General features: G+C 33.6%; 1 protein-coding gene across 3 annotated transcripts; it reads left to right on the forward strand.

Moving 5' to 3' along the window:
• Positions 1-4,703: 4,703 nt before the first annotated feature.
• On the forward strand, positions 4,704-11,697 carry LOC146945049 (translocase of chloroplast 120, chloroplastic-like). 3 transcript variants are annotated; one of them, XR_015026215.1, is made up of 4 exons: positions 4,704-4,944; positions 5,204-9,139; positions 9,544-9,629; positions 11,201-11,697. XR_015026215.1 is itself a non-coding variant. In XM_085743435.1 (3 exons), exon 2 carries the CDS (start codon positions 5,231-5,233, stop codon positions 9,101-9,103), a length of 3,873 nt encoding a protein of 1,290 aa, XP_085599561.1. In that variant the 5' UTR covers positions 4,704-4,944; positions 5,204-5,230; the 3' UTR covers positions 9,104-9,139; positions 11,201-11,697. The 3 variants fall into 3 exon arrangements, 1 of the variants encoding a protein (XP_085599561.1); XR_015026216.1 differs by lacking the exon at positions 9,544-9,629 and having other exon boundaries at positions 11,201-11,348; positions 11,384-11,466; XM_085743435.1 differs by lacking the exon at positions 9,544-9,629.
• The last annotated feature ends 6,544 nt before the right edge of the window (positions 11,698-18,241 follow it).

Consider the following 18,241-nt stretch of genomic DNA (forward strand, 5'->3'; position numbering starts at 1 on the left):
ATGATCATTTAATTCACAACTTATAGAAACTTAATCACCAAAACCGTCGTTTAAGGAGACAATTGTAAAATAGAAACAAAATTATAAGAGTTTGACTTTATAATATCAAAGAATGAAGTTAAAATTTCGTATCCTGAATTAATTATAATTTTCTTTTCACAATTTTCTTTTAAAAGAAAAACACAAGCACTCCTATCGTGATAGGTACCAACCACAATTGGCAATTATCCCATTACTAATGTTTCTATGCACTTGGATTTACTCAGAATTATTAGGGGTGCCGTTGCAATTATTAGAAATTGTCATGGGGAAAGCTCCAACCTATTAAGTTCCAAGAACTGGAAACTTGACTGTGAATTATTCATCTTTCGGTGGGGCAACTATTTTCATCATGTTACAGTGAGGATTATTACTATTGGCAAATGGTAAACATGAACCCTCAGATATTTCAAGACAAGATTTGTAATATTTCTAAGTGTCGTGCTAACCGATGCTGCACAGTGATAAGGAAACAAAAAAAACATATTGCATTGATAAAAGCATTTTTTCACATTTTAAGAATTTTTTTTACAGAAATAAATGATACATTCATTTAAATTGATAAATTTTATCAATATAACTCAAATTCAAAGTCACTAAAAACAAAAATGATGAATTTGTAAGTAAACTCACAACATTCATGTTAATAGCATAAAACGGCAGAATACGTATGCCAACAGATGTGATATGACTATTTTCAAGCCACCGAAATACTCATGTTTTCAGATCTGCAACGTTAACGAAACAAAATTCATGATTGAATCTGCACGTGATCAAAGTTAATCTTCAACTTTGACTCAAATAAACACCGCACTAAGACAGTCACTTAGATCCTTAAATGTGTAATAAACAGCTACAACAGTCCCTCAATGTATTAAAATTTTAAAATAGTCCTTCATTGTACATTTCATTAGTCAAAATAGTCTCTAACGTTAGAATAATCCCTCAATACTGACATTAATTCTTTTATTATAAAGATTGATATTACAATAAATATATTGAAGGACTAATAAGATAATATTAACGAAACATTTTAACGTAAGAGACTATTTTGACTAACATAGCAAAATCAGAGACTATTTTGAAATTTTAATACATTAAAAGATTATTGTGACTATTTATTACACATTCAGAGACCAAAATAACTATTCTCCCTAAACTTAAATACTCCCTCCGGTCACTATTATAAGCAAAAGTTCACTTTTTAGATTCATTCAACAAATAATGTATGTAGTCTATATATAGACCACATACATCATTTATTAAATGAACCTAAAAAGTCAACTTTTGCTTCTAATAGTGACCGGAGGGAGTATATAAACCACATACATCATTTATTAAATGAACCTAAAAAGTCAACTTTTGCTTCTAATAGTGACCGGAGGGAGTATAAAAGTGTTTATATTTTACTAAAAAACTTGTGTAATTAATATATGTTAACTTGTCTTTTAATTCATGTTTCATCTCTCTAATGTACATGTCCTTAGGCAAGACTTAACACAATGAGACCCTTCTTAACACAACATGTTGTTACACGACACTTCTTAATACTTCTCCCGTCCTTAATTATCATACTTTTTACAAAATTCAAAATTCTTCATAAATATAAGAGTCTCTTCAAATTTTTACATAAATTCATTATCTTTTTTGAAATATACTCCCTCCGTCCCTATATCTAAACACCCATTTGATTTTTTTTTTGTCCCTAAATGTAAACTTATTTTCAAATTACTAGATGCATTTATTACTTTTTTCCTAAACATACCCCTAATTAATATTACTAATTTGTCTTGAAATATGAATAGTCAAATTTATTACACATACAAACAAAGGACAATTTGATAATATTAATACACAAAACAGACACATTAATTACACTGACAACTTTTCTTAAGAAATGTGAAAAAAGCAAAGGGGGGTTACATTAAGGGACGGAGGGAGTAGCAATATGGATGGAATCAATTTGTCTTGAAATACAAAAAGTTGACACTAGATGATTAGTCACAGGTGGCATTAGGTATCGTTTGTTTCAAGAGAAAGGGGTAGGATGGATAGTTGCAAGGAAAGAAAGTTTGTTGATAAATGTGCTTCCACCGTTTGGCATGCACACTAGAGAGGATGGAAAACTTTAATTTGGTAGGTCCCACACCTAAAATCTTTCCTTCTCAAATTGCGAAGAAAGCATGAAGAAAAGCTTGCTTTGGGCAACTAACATGATAAAATGACGAAACCAACCTCACTTATGAAGCATTGTTTTTCTAAAACGCTGCACGGTCTTTTTTCTTCTTCCTTCAATTATGTTCAATTTTTTTAATATAATGTTTCCTTTTTTGTGTGACTATTGTTCGAAAAAAAATCTGGTAAATTTTTATGGATTTACAACATCAGGTTTTACCACTATATACACATGCATATATATATATATATATATATATATATATATATATATATATATATATATATATATATATCATTTATACCAAACAACTCAAATAATCATCTCCCTTTCCACTCACTTTCTACTCACTTTCATTCATTTATCATTCTTTCCTCTTACTATCTTTCCTTAAACTTTCTTCTCTCATCCAAACAAAGCCTTAGGGCCTGTTTGTTTCAAGGGAAAGAAAGTGGTGAGGAGAGAAAGGTGAGGGAAAGAAAGACTTTCCTTTGTTTGGAACTCACTAAAAAGGTGTAGGAAAGAAAAAATATTAGTGGGACCCACGTCTGAAACCTTTCCACCCACATATGGACAGAAAGCTTGAGAATCACAAGGATTATGTTTAAAATGTCCAAAATACCCCAACTTTTATTATTTATTTTTTACTAACATATTATTTTTGTTTAAGGGTACCTATGTCAATTACTACATTTAGGTCTTTCTTTCCTCAAACTTTCTATTCCACTTTCTCTTGTACCAAACAACCAAAATAATCCTCTCACTTTCTACTCTTTTTTCTTTTCTTAAACAATCTTTCCTTTCTCATTCTTTCCTTTCACTTTCTTTGTGCATCCAAACAAAGCCTTAGGGTGGGTAGGAGGAATTCTTTCCCACCATGGGAAAGTCTCATTTTATTAGACAGGTGGCAGTTAAAACATGTCAAACTTAAAAAAATAAAAATTAATTAGCTTATTTTAATGTCTTGCTTCTACACCCCCAGCTGCTTTATGCTTCTGTGTTTTCACGTTAGCACCCTTCATTTCTGTAAAACATAATCAGCCGTTGTTCTTCCATAATAAAGCCTCACAGAGTCATCATAAAATGTAGATCTTGGTTTTGTTTTTCACAACTCGGTATCATGTAATTTTATTTGCTAGGTTCAATCATTTCTTCCCCGTTTATTTTCTGTTCTTCAAGTCTTGACAACCATAACCACCGCACGCCGCCGTCTTCCAACCATAACCACTGTTATTGCCGCTGTCATTCAAAATACTATTGAGAATACAAGCAAAAATCACTTCATTGACATTGAAAAAGAAAATGAAATGGGTTACGAGAACCAAATACATTCAAATCATTTTCTAGTAATCTTCTCTAATATCTTTAAAATCCATTCATGTCTAAATCTGAATCCAGCTGATATTAGCAATAAAAGAACCACAATCATCTTGAGAGTAAAGAAGAGTTTTGAGAAAATGGAATGAAAATTAGTTATTTTCATAGAAATGTATACATCGATCTTTAAAATTGTTTCAAGGTTGATGGCGGCTCTCTGAATAACGACAGCGACAGCGGAAGGGACGGTGGTGAGGAGGAGGGCGACAGTTGGTTGCAAGGTGGGTTTGTGAAAATGGGTTTCGGGTTATCCTTTATCAATCTGATAAAACCCATATTGAGCCCAGAGTAAATAATAATAATAAAAAAAATTATTTGTGGGGTCATCATTTTTGTTACATGTACTGTTACAAAAAGTTGCCAAGAGGTTGCAGGGAAAAAAATTGAGTGAATCTGAACCATTCATTTAAAATAATAATATATAAATGGTTGAAAATGATACTTTCTCATGGTGGGAAAATATTTCCCCTACCCACCCTAAATGCCACCTTAGTTACAATAATCCTTCGATAGATCAAAATTTTAAAGAGTTGTAATATATTAACATCTATTTTTTTTTTGATAACTTTTCCAACAACCTAGAAAAGTATACCCCATGACATATTGACATGATGTTTTGGAGCTTTTTTTCTTTTCCTTTTACAAAAATACCCTTATATACATAGGGTTGTCAAAATAGCAGTTGCAAAAGAGATGTTCAAATATTATTTTTCAATTTTAAAATGGTCCCTGATTGTGTATTATAATAGTCAAAATAGTCTCTGACTCTAAAATAATCTCTCGATGTTCACAATAACTCTTTTTATATAGGGACTAAAATGACAATAAATAAATACTTATAATAATTGATATGACAATACCTAAACATATTAAAAGACTAATATGATAATATTAATGAAATATTTTACTTTATTGAAAAACTATTATGACTATATTTTCTTTTTTTGACAAAGAAAAACTATTATGACTGCTCGTTATAAAAAAATAAAATAAAAATATATCGAATGAAATGCAAGTGCACTACAAATTGTTGGAATTAAACACTTTGTTTGTTCTTTACTCAATCAGTTATCTATACATCTATTCTATTATCTATCCATTCACGTGAAACACAACTTGTTTGACGAACCCGAACTACCACCCACGCAGTTAATCTTCTGTTCCCCATAACTCACCACTATCTGCGCCATTTCCGTCGTTCATGTCTATGCACCGTTCCCCACCCTCGATCTAATCGCTACCCGTTCATTTCACTCACACCCCTTATCTTCAATCAAATTCACTCGCTGTACAACTCAAGAACCACAATTCATCCTTTTCCATTTCGTTTTTCAATCTTTCTTCTTCATCAGGTTTCAATTCATTTCATGCTTTTGTTAATTCTATGTTATTTTTTTGTTAATTTCAGTTAATTTAAGTTAATTAGATATATCCATGATAAACCCTAATTGATAACTGTTATTGAATTCAAACTTCTTTATGCTGTGTGTATCATGTTTCATACTCCATTTATACTTGTTGTTTTAAAAAGGGTTTCTTTTTTTGAGTAATTTTTTTTTTTTTTTGGATTTTGTAATAATTTATTATTGTTATTATTTTTGGCAAATCTAGGGTTTCATAACGAGGTGGTGATTTGTGATGGATAATGAAGGAGAAAAGGAGAGGGGGGATGTTGGGGTGGTTGAGGAGAGTGTTGTGGGATCTAATGAGTCGAAGAATTTGGAAGGAGATGAGGTTTTCGAGGAGGCGATAGACCCGTTAAAGCATTTTGATAATCTGGGTGATGATGTTGATGTTGCTGGTGCTGTTAGTTCATTGCCTTCGGATTTGGTTGATGTTGCTGCTACTGTTAGTTCATTGCCTTCAGATTCGGTTGATGAAATTGGTGATAACGTAGAAGAATTGGATAATTTTCAAGAGTCGGTGGGGGTTGTTGATGAGTTTGTGGAACGTCTGAACGAGGAGGAAGATGAAGTGATTGATAATCAGGAGGAGTCTGTGGATCAGCAGGTGAAGCTTTACAGCGCTTTTCTAGATGGTACTGAAGAGACCGAGGACGGAGTAACTTGTGAGGAATCGTATGGTATCAAGGATGATTGTAGTGGAGGAAAGGAGGAGTTAGCCGATTTAAACACTGATGGAAGCACGGTGTTTCAGGAGGGCAGAGACTTGGTGAATGGAAACTCAGGTTTGTCAAGTGAGGAGATTGAAAATGAGGATGTTGAATTTGTGACGCCTAGACAAAATGGTGGTATGGTTTTGGAAAATGGAAGCACGAACAAGGTGGGTTATGCTGTTGATGAGTTGCATACAGAATTTGGATCCGATGAGGAAATGAGAAACCAGGGTGCTGAGGCTGGGTATTTGAAAGAGAGTGGCTTGGATCCTGATGTTGGAGATGACAAGACAGAGGAACAGTTCAATGCTTCAGGTGATCCTTCTAGTGAAATTCAAGATGATACAGGGGAAAAAGCACACAGACATTCAGCTCATGAGTATTTAGAACCTCGTCAGGAAAAATTTACAGAAGTGGAGGATGAGACCATTGGCCCTGATATAATCCACAAGGATACAGATGACAAAGAAACGGTAATATCTGATAGTCAGAGTACTGAATGCAAAGTTTATTGTAATGATGAAACCGAGGAGGATGACACCGTATCAAATTCAGAGCATCTGGAAACAATTGATGAAACAGTAGGATCTTCTCTGGCCGTGGATGAAAGAAAAGTGATTGAAACCTCTGGTATATCTTCCCTATCAGAAAGTTCTTTTGCTAATGAGATACCGACTGTCCAGGCTACTGCAGCTGATTCAGAAGAAGGGAGTACGGAGGTTTACCAGTCTGAGATTTCTAATGAAGAAAATCATGAAAACTTATCTGTTGTTGGAAGAAGTGAAGCGATTGAAACAGGAGGATCTTCTCCGGCTTTGGATGAAAGGAAAGTGACTGAAACTGTCGGAAGCTCATTCCCATCAGAAAACTCTTTTTCTAATGAGATGACATCTGTTCAGGCTACTGCAGCTGATTCAGAAGGGAGTACAAAGGTTTACCTGTCTCAGATTTCTAATGAAGAAAATCAAGGAGATAATGAAAAATCGTCTGTTGTGGAACCTGAAAAGATACCTGAGAATAACATGAAAGAGAAGCAAACCTCTCAGATCACTAAAGAACGGAATAGTGAGCTTGATTCCTCATCTGGAAAATCTGTTGCTACTAGCACCCCGCTTGTTCGTCCTGTTGGCCTTGGAACTGCTGCTCCATTACTGGAACCTGCTCCTAGGGTTGCGCAGCAGCCACGGGTCAATTATACTGTATCTAATACACAGTCCCAGAAAATGGAAGACTCCTCAACTGCCGAGCCTGAGGAATCTGATGAGACTCGAGAGAAACTTCAAATGATTAGGGTGAAGTTTTTGCGGCTGGCTAATAGGTTTGGGCAGACACCCCACAATGTTGTTGTAGCACAAGTTCTTTATAGATTAGGACTGGCCGAGCAACTTAGAGGGAGGAATGGGGGCCGTGTTGGCGCTTTTAGCTTTGATCGTGCAAGTGCGATGGCCGAGCAACTCGAATCAGCAGGTCAAGAACCACTTGATTTCTCTTGTACAATAATGGTTCTTGGAAAGTCAGGAGTTGGAAAAAGTTCAACTATCAATTCTATCTTTGACGAGGTTAAATTTAATACGGATGCTTTTCATACGGGAACGAAAAAGGTTCAGGATGTTGTGGGCATGGTACAGGGCATTAAAGTCCGGGTCATTGATACACCAGGACTTCTACCTTCTTGGTCAGACCAGCCACACAATGAGAAGATCCTGCACTCTGTCAAACGTTTTATTAAGAAAACCCCTCCAGATATTGTGCTTTATCTAGATAGATTAGATATGCAGAGCCGGGATTTTAGTGATATGCCTCTCTTACGCACAATAACTGACATTTTTGGACCACCCATATGGTTCAATGCTATTGTGGTTTTGACTCATGCAGCATCGGCTCCACCTGATGGCCCTAATGGCACTCCTTCCAGTTATGACATGTTTGTTACACAGCGCTCTCATGTTGTGCAGCAAGCCATTCGTCAAGCAGCTGGTGATATGCGTCTTATGAATCCTGTATCGTTGGTGGAGAACCACTCTGCATGTAGAACTAATACGGCTGGACAAAGAGTGTTGCCTAATGGGCAGGTTTGGAAACCTCAGCTGTTACTCTTATCTTTTGCGTCAAAAATTCTGGCTGAAGCAAATGCTCTTCTTAAGTTACAAGATAATCCACGTGAAAAGCCTTACACAGCGCGCACAAGAGCGCCACCATTACCGTTTCTCTTGTCATCCCTTCTGCAGTCAAGGCCGCAATTAAAATTGCCAGAGGAGCAATTCAGCGACGAGGATAGTCTCAATGACGATCTTGATGAACCATCAGATTCTGGTGATGAAACAGACCCTGATGACTTACCCCCATTTAAACCTTTGACAAAGGCCCAGATCAGAAACCTTTCTAGAGCTCAGAAGAAAGCATATCTAGACGAGGTTGAGTACCGAGAAAAACTCCTCATGAAGAAACAATTAAAGTATGAAAAAAAGCAGCGGAAGATGATGAAGGAAATGGCAGAATCGGTGAAAGATCTGCCAGGTGACTATGGAGAAAATGTGGAGGAAGAAAGTGGTGGTGCAGCCTCTGTTCCTGTTCCCATGCCTGATATGTCCTTGCCTGCTTCCTTCGATTCTGATACTCCCACGCACCGGTATCGTCATCTTGATTCATCCAACCAGTGGCTTGTACGACCTGTCCTAGAAACTCACGGCTGGGATCATGATGTGGGTTATGAAGGCTTAAATGTCGAAAGATTGTTTGTTCTTAAAGACAAGATACCAGTGTCTTTTAGTGGTCAAGTTACCAAGGATAAAAAGGATGCTAATGTTCAGATGGAAATGACAAGTTCGGTTAAATATGGAGAAGGGAAAGCAACATCGTTAGGTTTTGACATGCAGACTGTTGGGAAAGACTTGGCTTACACATTACGTAGCGAGACAAAATTTTGTAACTTTCGGAGAAATAAGGCAACTGCTGGTCTCTCATTTACTCTCTTGGGTGATGCCTTGTCAGGTGGAGTTAAAATCGAAGATAAGTTGATTGCTAATAAGCGATTCAAGTTGGTTATTGCTGGTGGTGCAATGACAGGGCGTGATGATGTTGCTTATGGTGGCAGTTTGGAGGCCCAGTTGAGAGATAAAAATTACCCTCTAGGACGCTCATTATCAACGCTTGGGCTTTCTGTTATGGATTGGCATGGAGATCTTGCTGTTGGGTGCAATTTACAATCACAAATTCCCATTGGACGGTATACGAACCTTGTTGCACGTGCCAATTTGAACAATCGTGGGGCTGGACAAATTAGCATTCGATTGAATAGTTCAGAACAGCTTCAAATTGCTTTGATTGGCCTAATCCCTCTACTTAAGAAGGTTATTGGTTATTTTAAACAATTGCAGTTTGGACAAGATTATTGATGATGTTAGATTATGTGAGCTGCATCACAGTAGCAGGTAATTTATTTAAGATGTCACCTTTTTCATGTTTTCTATCCCAAAAATTTCCTATCATTTCATTATATGTATTGTAGTCTCTTGTTAGATACTATTTTTTGTTATCTGTTTACATTATGCTGCAAGACTCCAAGTAATGCATACAGACTTTTACATTGTCAGTGTCGGCTCTTGCTCTGCATATTATCAGAAGCACTCTCTTCCATGTTAATTTATCATCTTGTGATCAGAATGTTTTTGTACCTTTAGGGTCTAGTTTTTGGTTCTCCACACAATACAGTTCATGATTTGTTTGTTTTTCCGGATTTCTCTTCTGATTTTCTCCCTTCAATGTGTTCTTTCTTCAATTTTGTTCTATTTTTAGATGAAATTGATTCATTGTTTTCTTTCCTTGTAAATTATAGGAACAGTTTTCACTGAGCAGTTGATTCCACATGCCCAGAACAAGTAAACTTTGGATTTTAAATTTTTAGCAGGACATCCTATTTAGGTATCATCTTTTATTCAGGCAACATACCTCTATCAAGCTTTTCAGTCTTTATAATGAACAAGAGTAATGTAATGATTCGTGATATGAATTGTTTCTATGCAGTTCATCAAGTTAAAGTTGCTTTTGAACTAAAATTTAATTGCCATTTTTTTTGTCATTTTTCAGAACTATATTTTGTTGTAGCATGGTGCTATGATATGATATTAAAATTTCAGAATAGATTTAGGGTGCGTTTGTTTTAGCTTTAAAAAAAAAATAGATTTTGTGTCAATAGAATCTAGAGATTTTAAAAAAATCTGAAGTTATTTGTGTTTGCCTACTATCCATAAAAATCCATTTTTTTAAAAAAAATGAGTTCTAACATGCACGTGTTATCTCCTTGTTGAAAAAAATAGATTTTGAGAAAAGCTAATCCTAATAGCTTTTCATTTTAGGGTCAAAATAGATTTTTTTGATAAAATCCTTTTTCTAAAAATCCTAAACAAACACTTAAAAATGAAAAAAGTGATTTTTTTTAAGGGAAAAAATAGATTTTTTTTGGAAAAAAATCTGAAACAAACGGACCCTTAATCATACATTCTCATACTTATTATTTTTCTTAGGAATGGCAGATATAGTATTGTCAACAAATGCATCAGAATCATTTTTCTCTTCATATTCTTTATTTTCTTACAACCCTTTCAAACTTATAGAAACTTGCGGCCTTTTGATTTTGACATCGAATATGATTCTTTCTTTCCTACTGTTTACATTTTACAAAGTTCAAATGTTTATTTCCATCTTCCGGATTTATCAGCCCTCTGGCTCAGATACATGCAACTTTACTTCTCCCAACATACCTACATTTTCTTTTGTGGCTCCTTCACTCATTAAGTTTGAGTGATGTACATATAAGAGTTTGGATCAATCAAAGAGTTAGTCTTCTACCAATTTAAGCGAATGATTATATTTTCATCTAACGGCTACAAAGTTAACATATGTTACCTGGAGCTCCCAACTTGGTGCATATTTTGATTGACAGTTCGACGGAATCACGATTTAAAGATTCTAAAACAGAAAAGTAAGGAAAAATCAAGATAGTGTAATAAGGAAACATGAGAGATAGAAGAGAAAAATTGTTCACAATGAATCATTTGATTTCCTTTTTATTACAATGAATGCTTTTTTGTTTTCTGTTGATAATTTGCTGTGCTTGAGCTTTGGATTTGTAATTTTTATGGTTTGTTTGCCCTGTTTAAGTAATTTGTGTAATTTACGGTGTTGCAAACATGGTAATTTATTTTAATTCATTGTCTCTAGTTCATCACCGAGTCTAACATTATAATCTGCATCATTAGGTAAAGTTTCTTCAGCTGAGGAACCATGGTTTTGAGAAACTTGTTTTTCTGTTTTTTTTTTAGGGAGTTTGGATTTCAGTATTGTGCTGATTGAATCTTTGGTACCACAGAACTATAAGCCAATTTTATATAAGTTATAAGAAAAATTTATTTTGTGTGATAAGATATTTTCAGCTAATTGTCAGGGTTTGATTTCACGGTTTGAATTTGATATCTATGTTGTGAACTTTCCAGATAAGCATGGCACTTGCTGGAGCTGACAGTGAAGATGGCATTGCATAAAGTACAGAAGGTATAACAGCTGTTTTGGAAATGATAAGGGCTATAGGCTGGTTGTTGAAATCTGTATCATACTCATGAGAAGTCGTCACGATGTTTGTTGGTGCTTTTTGGTTTTAATTTTTTTTTTTGGTACAAGTGCTTTTTGGTTTTAAACATACCGATAATTTGGGAGTTCAAAAATAATTTGTGAAGCCTGCTGTTGGCTTTATGTTCTTGAATTTGCTTAAGATTTAGATGCAGTAGCTATTCAATCGCCAAATTATTGTAGATAACTCATTTGATTTGCTCACAGGGTAGTTGTTACATCTGCCTTTGGATTTGATTACTGTTATGTCACTCGCTGAAGTAAGGATAAGATTAGTTTTAATTTCATTGCCTATATGAATGATTACGGGACCCCTAATATTTTGTCTTTCACAGTAATGGATGAATTTCATTTTTCAATAAAACCTGAATCGCACAGCTGCAGTATTGATTTTTTTTCCTCCCCTTCTGTTAATAAGTTAGCAGTCTTAGTCATTGAAATTGTGCAAGGGAATCTTACACTCAAATACTGTTTGTTGGAAATATAGGTTGGAATTATATAATTTATTTGATATGATGTGTATTGGGTGGATCAATTGCAATTCCACAATCTTAACAGACGTCCTTTTGATTATCATATTGAATTAGTAGTTGAATAAATTCATGACATGTCATGCAATGTATGCAATATTTGAAAGATGGCATGTTATAAGGTATCATCAAATTTGATCATTTATCTGATAAAGAAGCTTTAAGAAGGTACTTTTGCCTCACTTTCAACAATAGCTTATACTGGTACATGCTTTACGCATGCCTTGGATCCCGTACAAATTTTGGGATGATATGGATAAACCTAGCGTAGCGTTGATGCATTAAATAAAAATTTATACATGCAGATAAGAAGCTCTATTTTTTGGCATATACATCATCTTTGTGTTGTATGAATATGTCACCTGCTGCTTGTTTTATGGTGTCATTTTTCCTAGTTTTAAATTTCAATGTTGGATGCTTCTCTGTGTTGCGTTGTATGCTTGTTCCGTGTGTCTGCACTACAGAGTGGTTGTTGTCTGTTGCTATCATTACTAGTTTGAATTCTACTAGTTATGCTAGTTGTATATTGTGATGTTAGTTTTTGATGTTTTGATGTACTTTTGTTTGAATCTTTGTTGGTTTGATGAGATCCATCACTTGTTGGTATTGGTTGGTAAGTCTGAGATGTAACATGAATAGATGATGATGGATACAAATAAGATCACAGATAATATTTACAGTTTTGAACTAAAACAAATATGTAAGGTTAGGAAGACTTGTTTTCAGAATGAATGTGTGTTGTGCATCAACCATAAACTATATCTGCTTCGTTGGATTTGATTTTATATGGTTAGTAGTCTATCGTGTAATGGAGCGATATTAGATGGATAAAAGGATGTGTAATTACTTTTCATTGATTTGGATATGAGTGTCTAGAGAGATTGTGAAAATTTTTAAAGAAAGAAGGGGATACAAAGTGGGTTCACCGACGATTTTTTCATATCAACTAACATGTTATTTGTTTATTATCTTATGTGAGTTTGTGACAAATACTTCATACTTTTGCATGAATATTTAGGTGTTTGATATGTTGTATGGATGTTAATTTATGTGATGTGTCTTTTCATTGGTTTGTTTGTGAGCATAATGTTGGTACATTCCTTTTCAGGACCTTAAAACAGAGGGTGCAAAGTTACAAAGCACTAACATAGACACATAAATTTTCGACCAAAAAAAAAAAAGACATAAATCAAACACGATATTCATACTAATACGTCAACATTGATAGTAATTAATGAAAACATCGAAATTGATTTCTTTGAAAATAAAATCAAAATTAAATTAATGTAATCAAAATAAGGGGTATATGCAATTTTTATTGCTCTTCCAGATTTTTGCATTACTCCTAAGTCTTTCTTGATTATTTTTGCGGAGCCTTTGATCCTACATGGTTTTAAGAAATATGATGAATCAAACTGAAGTGTGACAACACTCTTCCAAAACCATGTATAAGAGATGATCTGACAATGTGTTTATAAGTGAAGGACAATCCTCATCTCACAAGCCGGTTTTGTGAGGTTAAGTTAGGCACAACAACAAATTACCACAAATTTTAAGATGATATTATTGCCTCCTTCTAGATTCGTTGGACATCTATCAGATATCGAGTCATCCACCATTTATATCCACACTTCAGTTGTCATTCCTACGTGAGGGGGTGTGTTAAAGAAGTCCCAAGGGGAAATACTCATCTCGTCAACACAACAAATAATTAATAACTACTTTAAAGAAAAACAAAATCAACATCGCACCAAGACAACAAAATCACAAAAGGAAAAACTAAATATATTTATATGTAAAAATCACTTATTCAAACAAAAGGAAGGGGAAAAAAGATCAATAGGTGTGATTTTGGACCAATAATTGGCACTAAATCACCGCTCTTGGGTGGATGAAGAATAAGAGAGGTGAGTGGAGGCGGCTAGGTGGACAAACTAAATATGTTTTATATGTAAAAATCACTTATTTAAACAAAAGGAAGGGAAAAAAGATCAACAAGGGTGATTTCAGACCAATAATTGGCACTAAATCACCGCTCTTGGGTGGATGAAGAATATGAGAGGTGAGTGGAGGCGGCTAGGTTTAATGATATGTTGCTTTATTATTTACCAAGTATGACAAGTCATATATTCGTGTAATTCGGTGCGCAATCAACCCTAGTTTTTTAGTGAGAGAAACTCCACTTTCTCTCTAAGTTCTCTTTCTCTTTCACTCATCGAGGATGAGTGGTTTTAGGTCATTTTTAACCTAGAATCACACATCTCCATTTTTTTTCTCGTTCTTTCATTCTAAATCAAGTTTTTTCTTTTGTGTTTTTTTTTGTGATTTCGGCGTCTTAATGTGGCGTTGTGTTGTTTGCCGGCTTGTGCAGTATTGATTGATTTCGTGTCTTGTTGTGGTGTTCGTTTGATTCTTACTGAAAGACCAGCTTCAGTCAATCACAAATTCAATGAATGATTTGGGCGTCAACGTTGCAGATTCGAAAGCATGAATATTCTCGTGATTTAGATTTTATCATATTCTTTGTAGACATTTTGCCGTTGTATACTATTAACTTAAGTGTTGTGAGTTTGTTCGTAGATTCACCCTTTACGTATTTAACGATGTTGATCATGTTATTGTATCTGATGTAATCTATCAATTTAAAAGAATGAATATCATTTTGCTTTTGTAAAAAAAAAGTCATATATTCGAGTGCTGATTTTCAAACACTCATATAAATCAACAACCATTTAGCACCTCTCTATCTCTTCATTGCATACCTATCACATCCATCACTTCTCTTTCTTCTATTTGTTTTATTTATATCTCTCTTAAGATGTCAAATAACATTTGCGTGTACAACGAACATATTTTTCTTTATACAATACAAGTCGTATCTTTTTAAACACATCATATGATTTCTAAAAACCAACACATCGTTCAATGCATATGAGAACTATTTTACACCCACCATGCACACAACTTAAAAGCATTGAATGTTAATTTCATCCAATTTTTATGATACAAAAGTTTTGGATTTTGCTCTTCTAAAATGAATAATTAATAAAAGAAGAAAATTAATGATTGATATTTTAATCACCCTAATTTATTATGTATATAATATCAATCATTGATTGCTCATGTTAGGAGCTTGACGAAAAGTTTCGTCATTAAGCTCTAAACTTGTCATCCTCATTTTTCTCGAAAGTTGAAATTAAGAAAATGGATGATCCCACAATGCATGCAAAAATTGTTGATGGAATCTGAAAAATAGCTGAGGTCGATTGTGTTTTCTCAACAACAATTTCCTTTGCTACAAGCGATTAATACTGAGGGTGGAAATTTGTCCCTCAGATGTGAGTTCTCTAACCACTCTAGTAGAGCATTAGGTACGGTTATTTTTGGGTTTAAGCTACAATAAAAAATACATAAACAAAAGATAAAGGGATAAATTTATGAAAATAAGCTCATTGGATGTGTTTATTACAAAGTATGAACATGTACTTATAGTGTGACTATTTCCTATTAGCCAAACAATGTGGGCTAAAGTGTGTAACCCTTATTCGTCTAATTTTCGCGGGTGTTGCGTGATAACTCCTTCGGTAGTGGAATCGTGGCACCCCAAATTTAGATTTAACTACCTATCCTCGACATGATCCGCTGACAAGGTCCCTTTGCGCGCAGATCCACTACATATCGTGTCTCTTACCTCATTCCTTGGAACAATTATTGGCGATGAGATCAATGATTGTGGGTAATGCGTCATTATCTTGTTCCATTGTGCTTGTGATTTAGTTTTAAGCCTTTGACGACACACATTCTAAATCAGTGACCATGATAAGGAATTATCTACGTGGCTTGGCTGCCCTAGCATCGACTATTCTTCATTCGGTTGAGGGTCTCCTTGCCTGATATTGCTCAATCTCTTGTTTGTCGAGTTCGGTTAACAATATAATTATTTTAGATGTAAACAATATTAAAAAAAACTATAGTTTAAATACCCTATAATAGAGTTTAAAGGAAAAACTTTTTTTTTTTTTTTAGAAAGAGAAAAAACGTTATTATAGGTGTTTTCACTTAGAGGCCTGCTATATATCGCGAGACTCCTTTCTTGAAATTTTCCGACCTCTTATGTGTTTGATTTCTAAAACAGAGAAGCATACAATTCCGGATTTCATGGAAAACATAGGTGGTCGTAGTTTGAGTAGTCAATAGGAACTAGTCGTGAGATATTCGCTATCAAAGAAATCGCGATATTAAGCATTTCTGTTTCACTTAATACCCTATAATAGCGCCGACATAAAAAAAGTGTCTATAAGCATTCATGTGAATCTTTAAAATGCCTTTAACTGCACTTGGTCTAAGAAGTGATATAAAATGGACAATATTAAAACTTAAAATTTGCGCAGTGTAACGTCATTTCTGAAGTCTTTCAAACTTAATAAAAGGAACTTCGACCTAAAAGTTAAAGTTAATGAATATAGACTAAAATGAAGAGATAAAGAAAAATCATTTAGCAAAAATCAAGAAAGAGCATCTATTATGAAAATCCATTGTGGTACATTGAAATTTCTCCCAATAAAGAAAGAATAATATTTCCTCCGAGACTGATAGCCGAATAAGAGAAGATTTTTTTTTTTTTAAGGAGAATAAGAGAAGATTAGAATCTATTTCTAATGGTTTTCATTCATATATTAGGATATCAACAAAAACATAATTTTTAATTGGTTAATCAAAAATCATATTTTATTTTTATTCATATATTAGGATATCAACAAATGCATGAATAAAAAAACTCAAAACAAAGTTTGTTTAATTTTGATTGATTGATTGAATCTCTCATCTCTCTCCTCCCCCCCTCTCTCTTCTAATTTTTAATAGGTAAGAATAATTGTTGTTCTTGTTTTTTCTGACTTATATAATTGAATAAAGTCCAAAAATATATTTTAATTTTTTTTTCGTTTTAGTTATTACATTACAGATACAGATTTTTCAGTGTAATGACTAATCTTCATAGGATAACTGGTGAAACACACAAGATGCATTTTCCATTTTGAATATTTTTTTTTCTTCCATTGGCAAAGATGTCATATTTTTGCATACAATGTCACATCATAGAATATTTTTTCTAATGAAATCACTCTAACGTGTCCCTTTTTAAAATTAATTTTAAAAATATCTATACAATATTTATTCGATATGACATGTAAAAACACGATTTACATTATCAATGCATATATTCCTCAAAAAAATTATCAATGCATATAAACATTAATCTACTAATTTAATATTATTATCATTTTTTTAAGGGAAATGCTTATAAGTGTAGAACACTCTATTTAATACTATTATCAATTTTTGAAGGGAAATGCCTATGAGTGTCTTAAGAGCACTCTTTAAAGACTTTAGATAATAAGTTTTTATGGAAACATGTGTGTATTCAGTGCATCAAAAATTGAAGTATTAGACTTATTTAATGAATAATTTCTTAATTGAGAATCCTTAAAGAATACCTTTAAGGTACTCGTTAACAAAACCTATTTTTTTAATTCTTGTGATTTATTTCGGCAAGTCCTTTATTTAGGAAAAAATAGGGTATTTATTTGATTCAATATGAATATTTATTTCTATAAAATAATATAAATAGTTATTATTAAGTTATGAATATTTATTTCTATAAAATAATATAAATAGTTATTATTATGTTCAACATTATTTAATTAACTGAATTTATTATGCATGTCATCTTTTCTCAATATTTTCTTCTTGCATTTAGTTTCATTTGTATGTTGTTTTTGAAAAAAAATAATTGATATTCATTTAAATTGATCGAGTACATCGATACAACACAAATTTACAGTCGCTAAAAACAAAAACGATGAATTTACGAACAAACTCACAACATCCATGTTAATAGCACAAAACGACAGAGTACATATGTCTACAAATATGACCATATTCAAGCCACTGAAATACTAATGTTTCTGGATCTGCAACGTTGACGTCGCAAAAATCATTGATTGAATTTGCACTTGATCAAACCTAATCTTTCAACCTGAATCAAATAAACACCGCATTAATACGAGAAATAAAAATCACACCGCACAAATACGGAAAATCAAAATAAACAAAGTCATGCTAGACAACGAAATCACAGAAACAAACCAAAGAAAACTAAAAATATGTGAAAATCACTTATTTAACAAAAAGAGAAAGAAAAACAATTCGAAGAGGTTATTTCGGGTCAAATTAACCCTAAATCACCCTTCTTTAATAGATCAAAAAGAATAAAAATTGTGGCAGCTAGGGTTTAGGAAAGAGAAAAGAGAGAGAAAGAGAAACTATTTGTATGTTGTTGTTGAAGGTGAGAAAAACACAAGAAGGGGGGTTGAATTG

This window comes from Medicago sativa, chromosome 2, assembly GCF_051527215.1.
Source record: "Medicago sativa cultivar Bolivia chromosome 2, Bolivia_mono, whole genome shotgun sequence".
In the NCBI taxonomy this organism is placed as follows: Eukaryota; Viridiplantae; Streptophyta; class Magnoliopsida; order Fabales; family Fabaceae; genus Medicago; species Medicago sativa.

What these genes read in the sequence shown, in the direction of transcription:
- LOC146945049 (XM_085743435.1), top strand. Translation starts at nt 5,231, where the DNA reads ATGGATAATGAAGGAGAAAAGGAGAGGGGGGATGTTGGGGTGGTTGAG.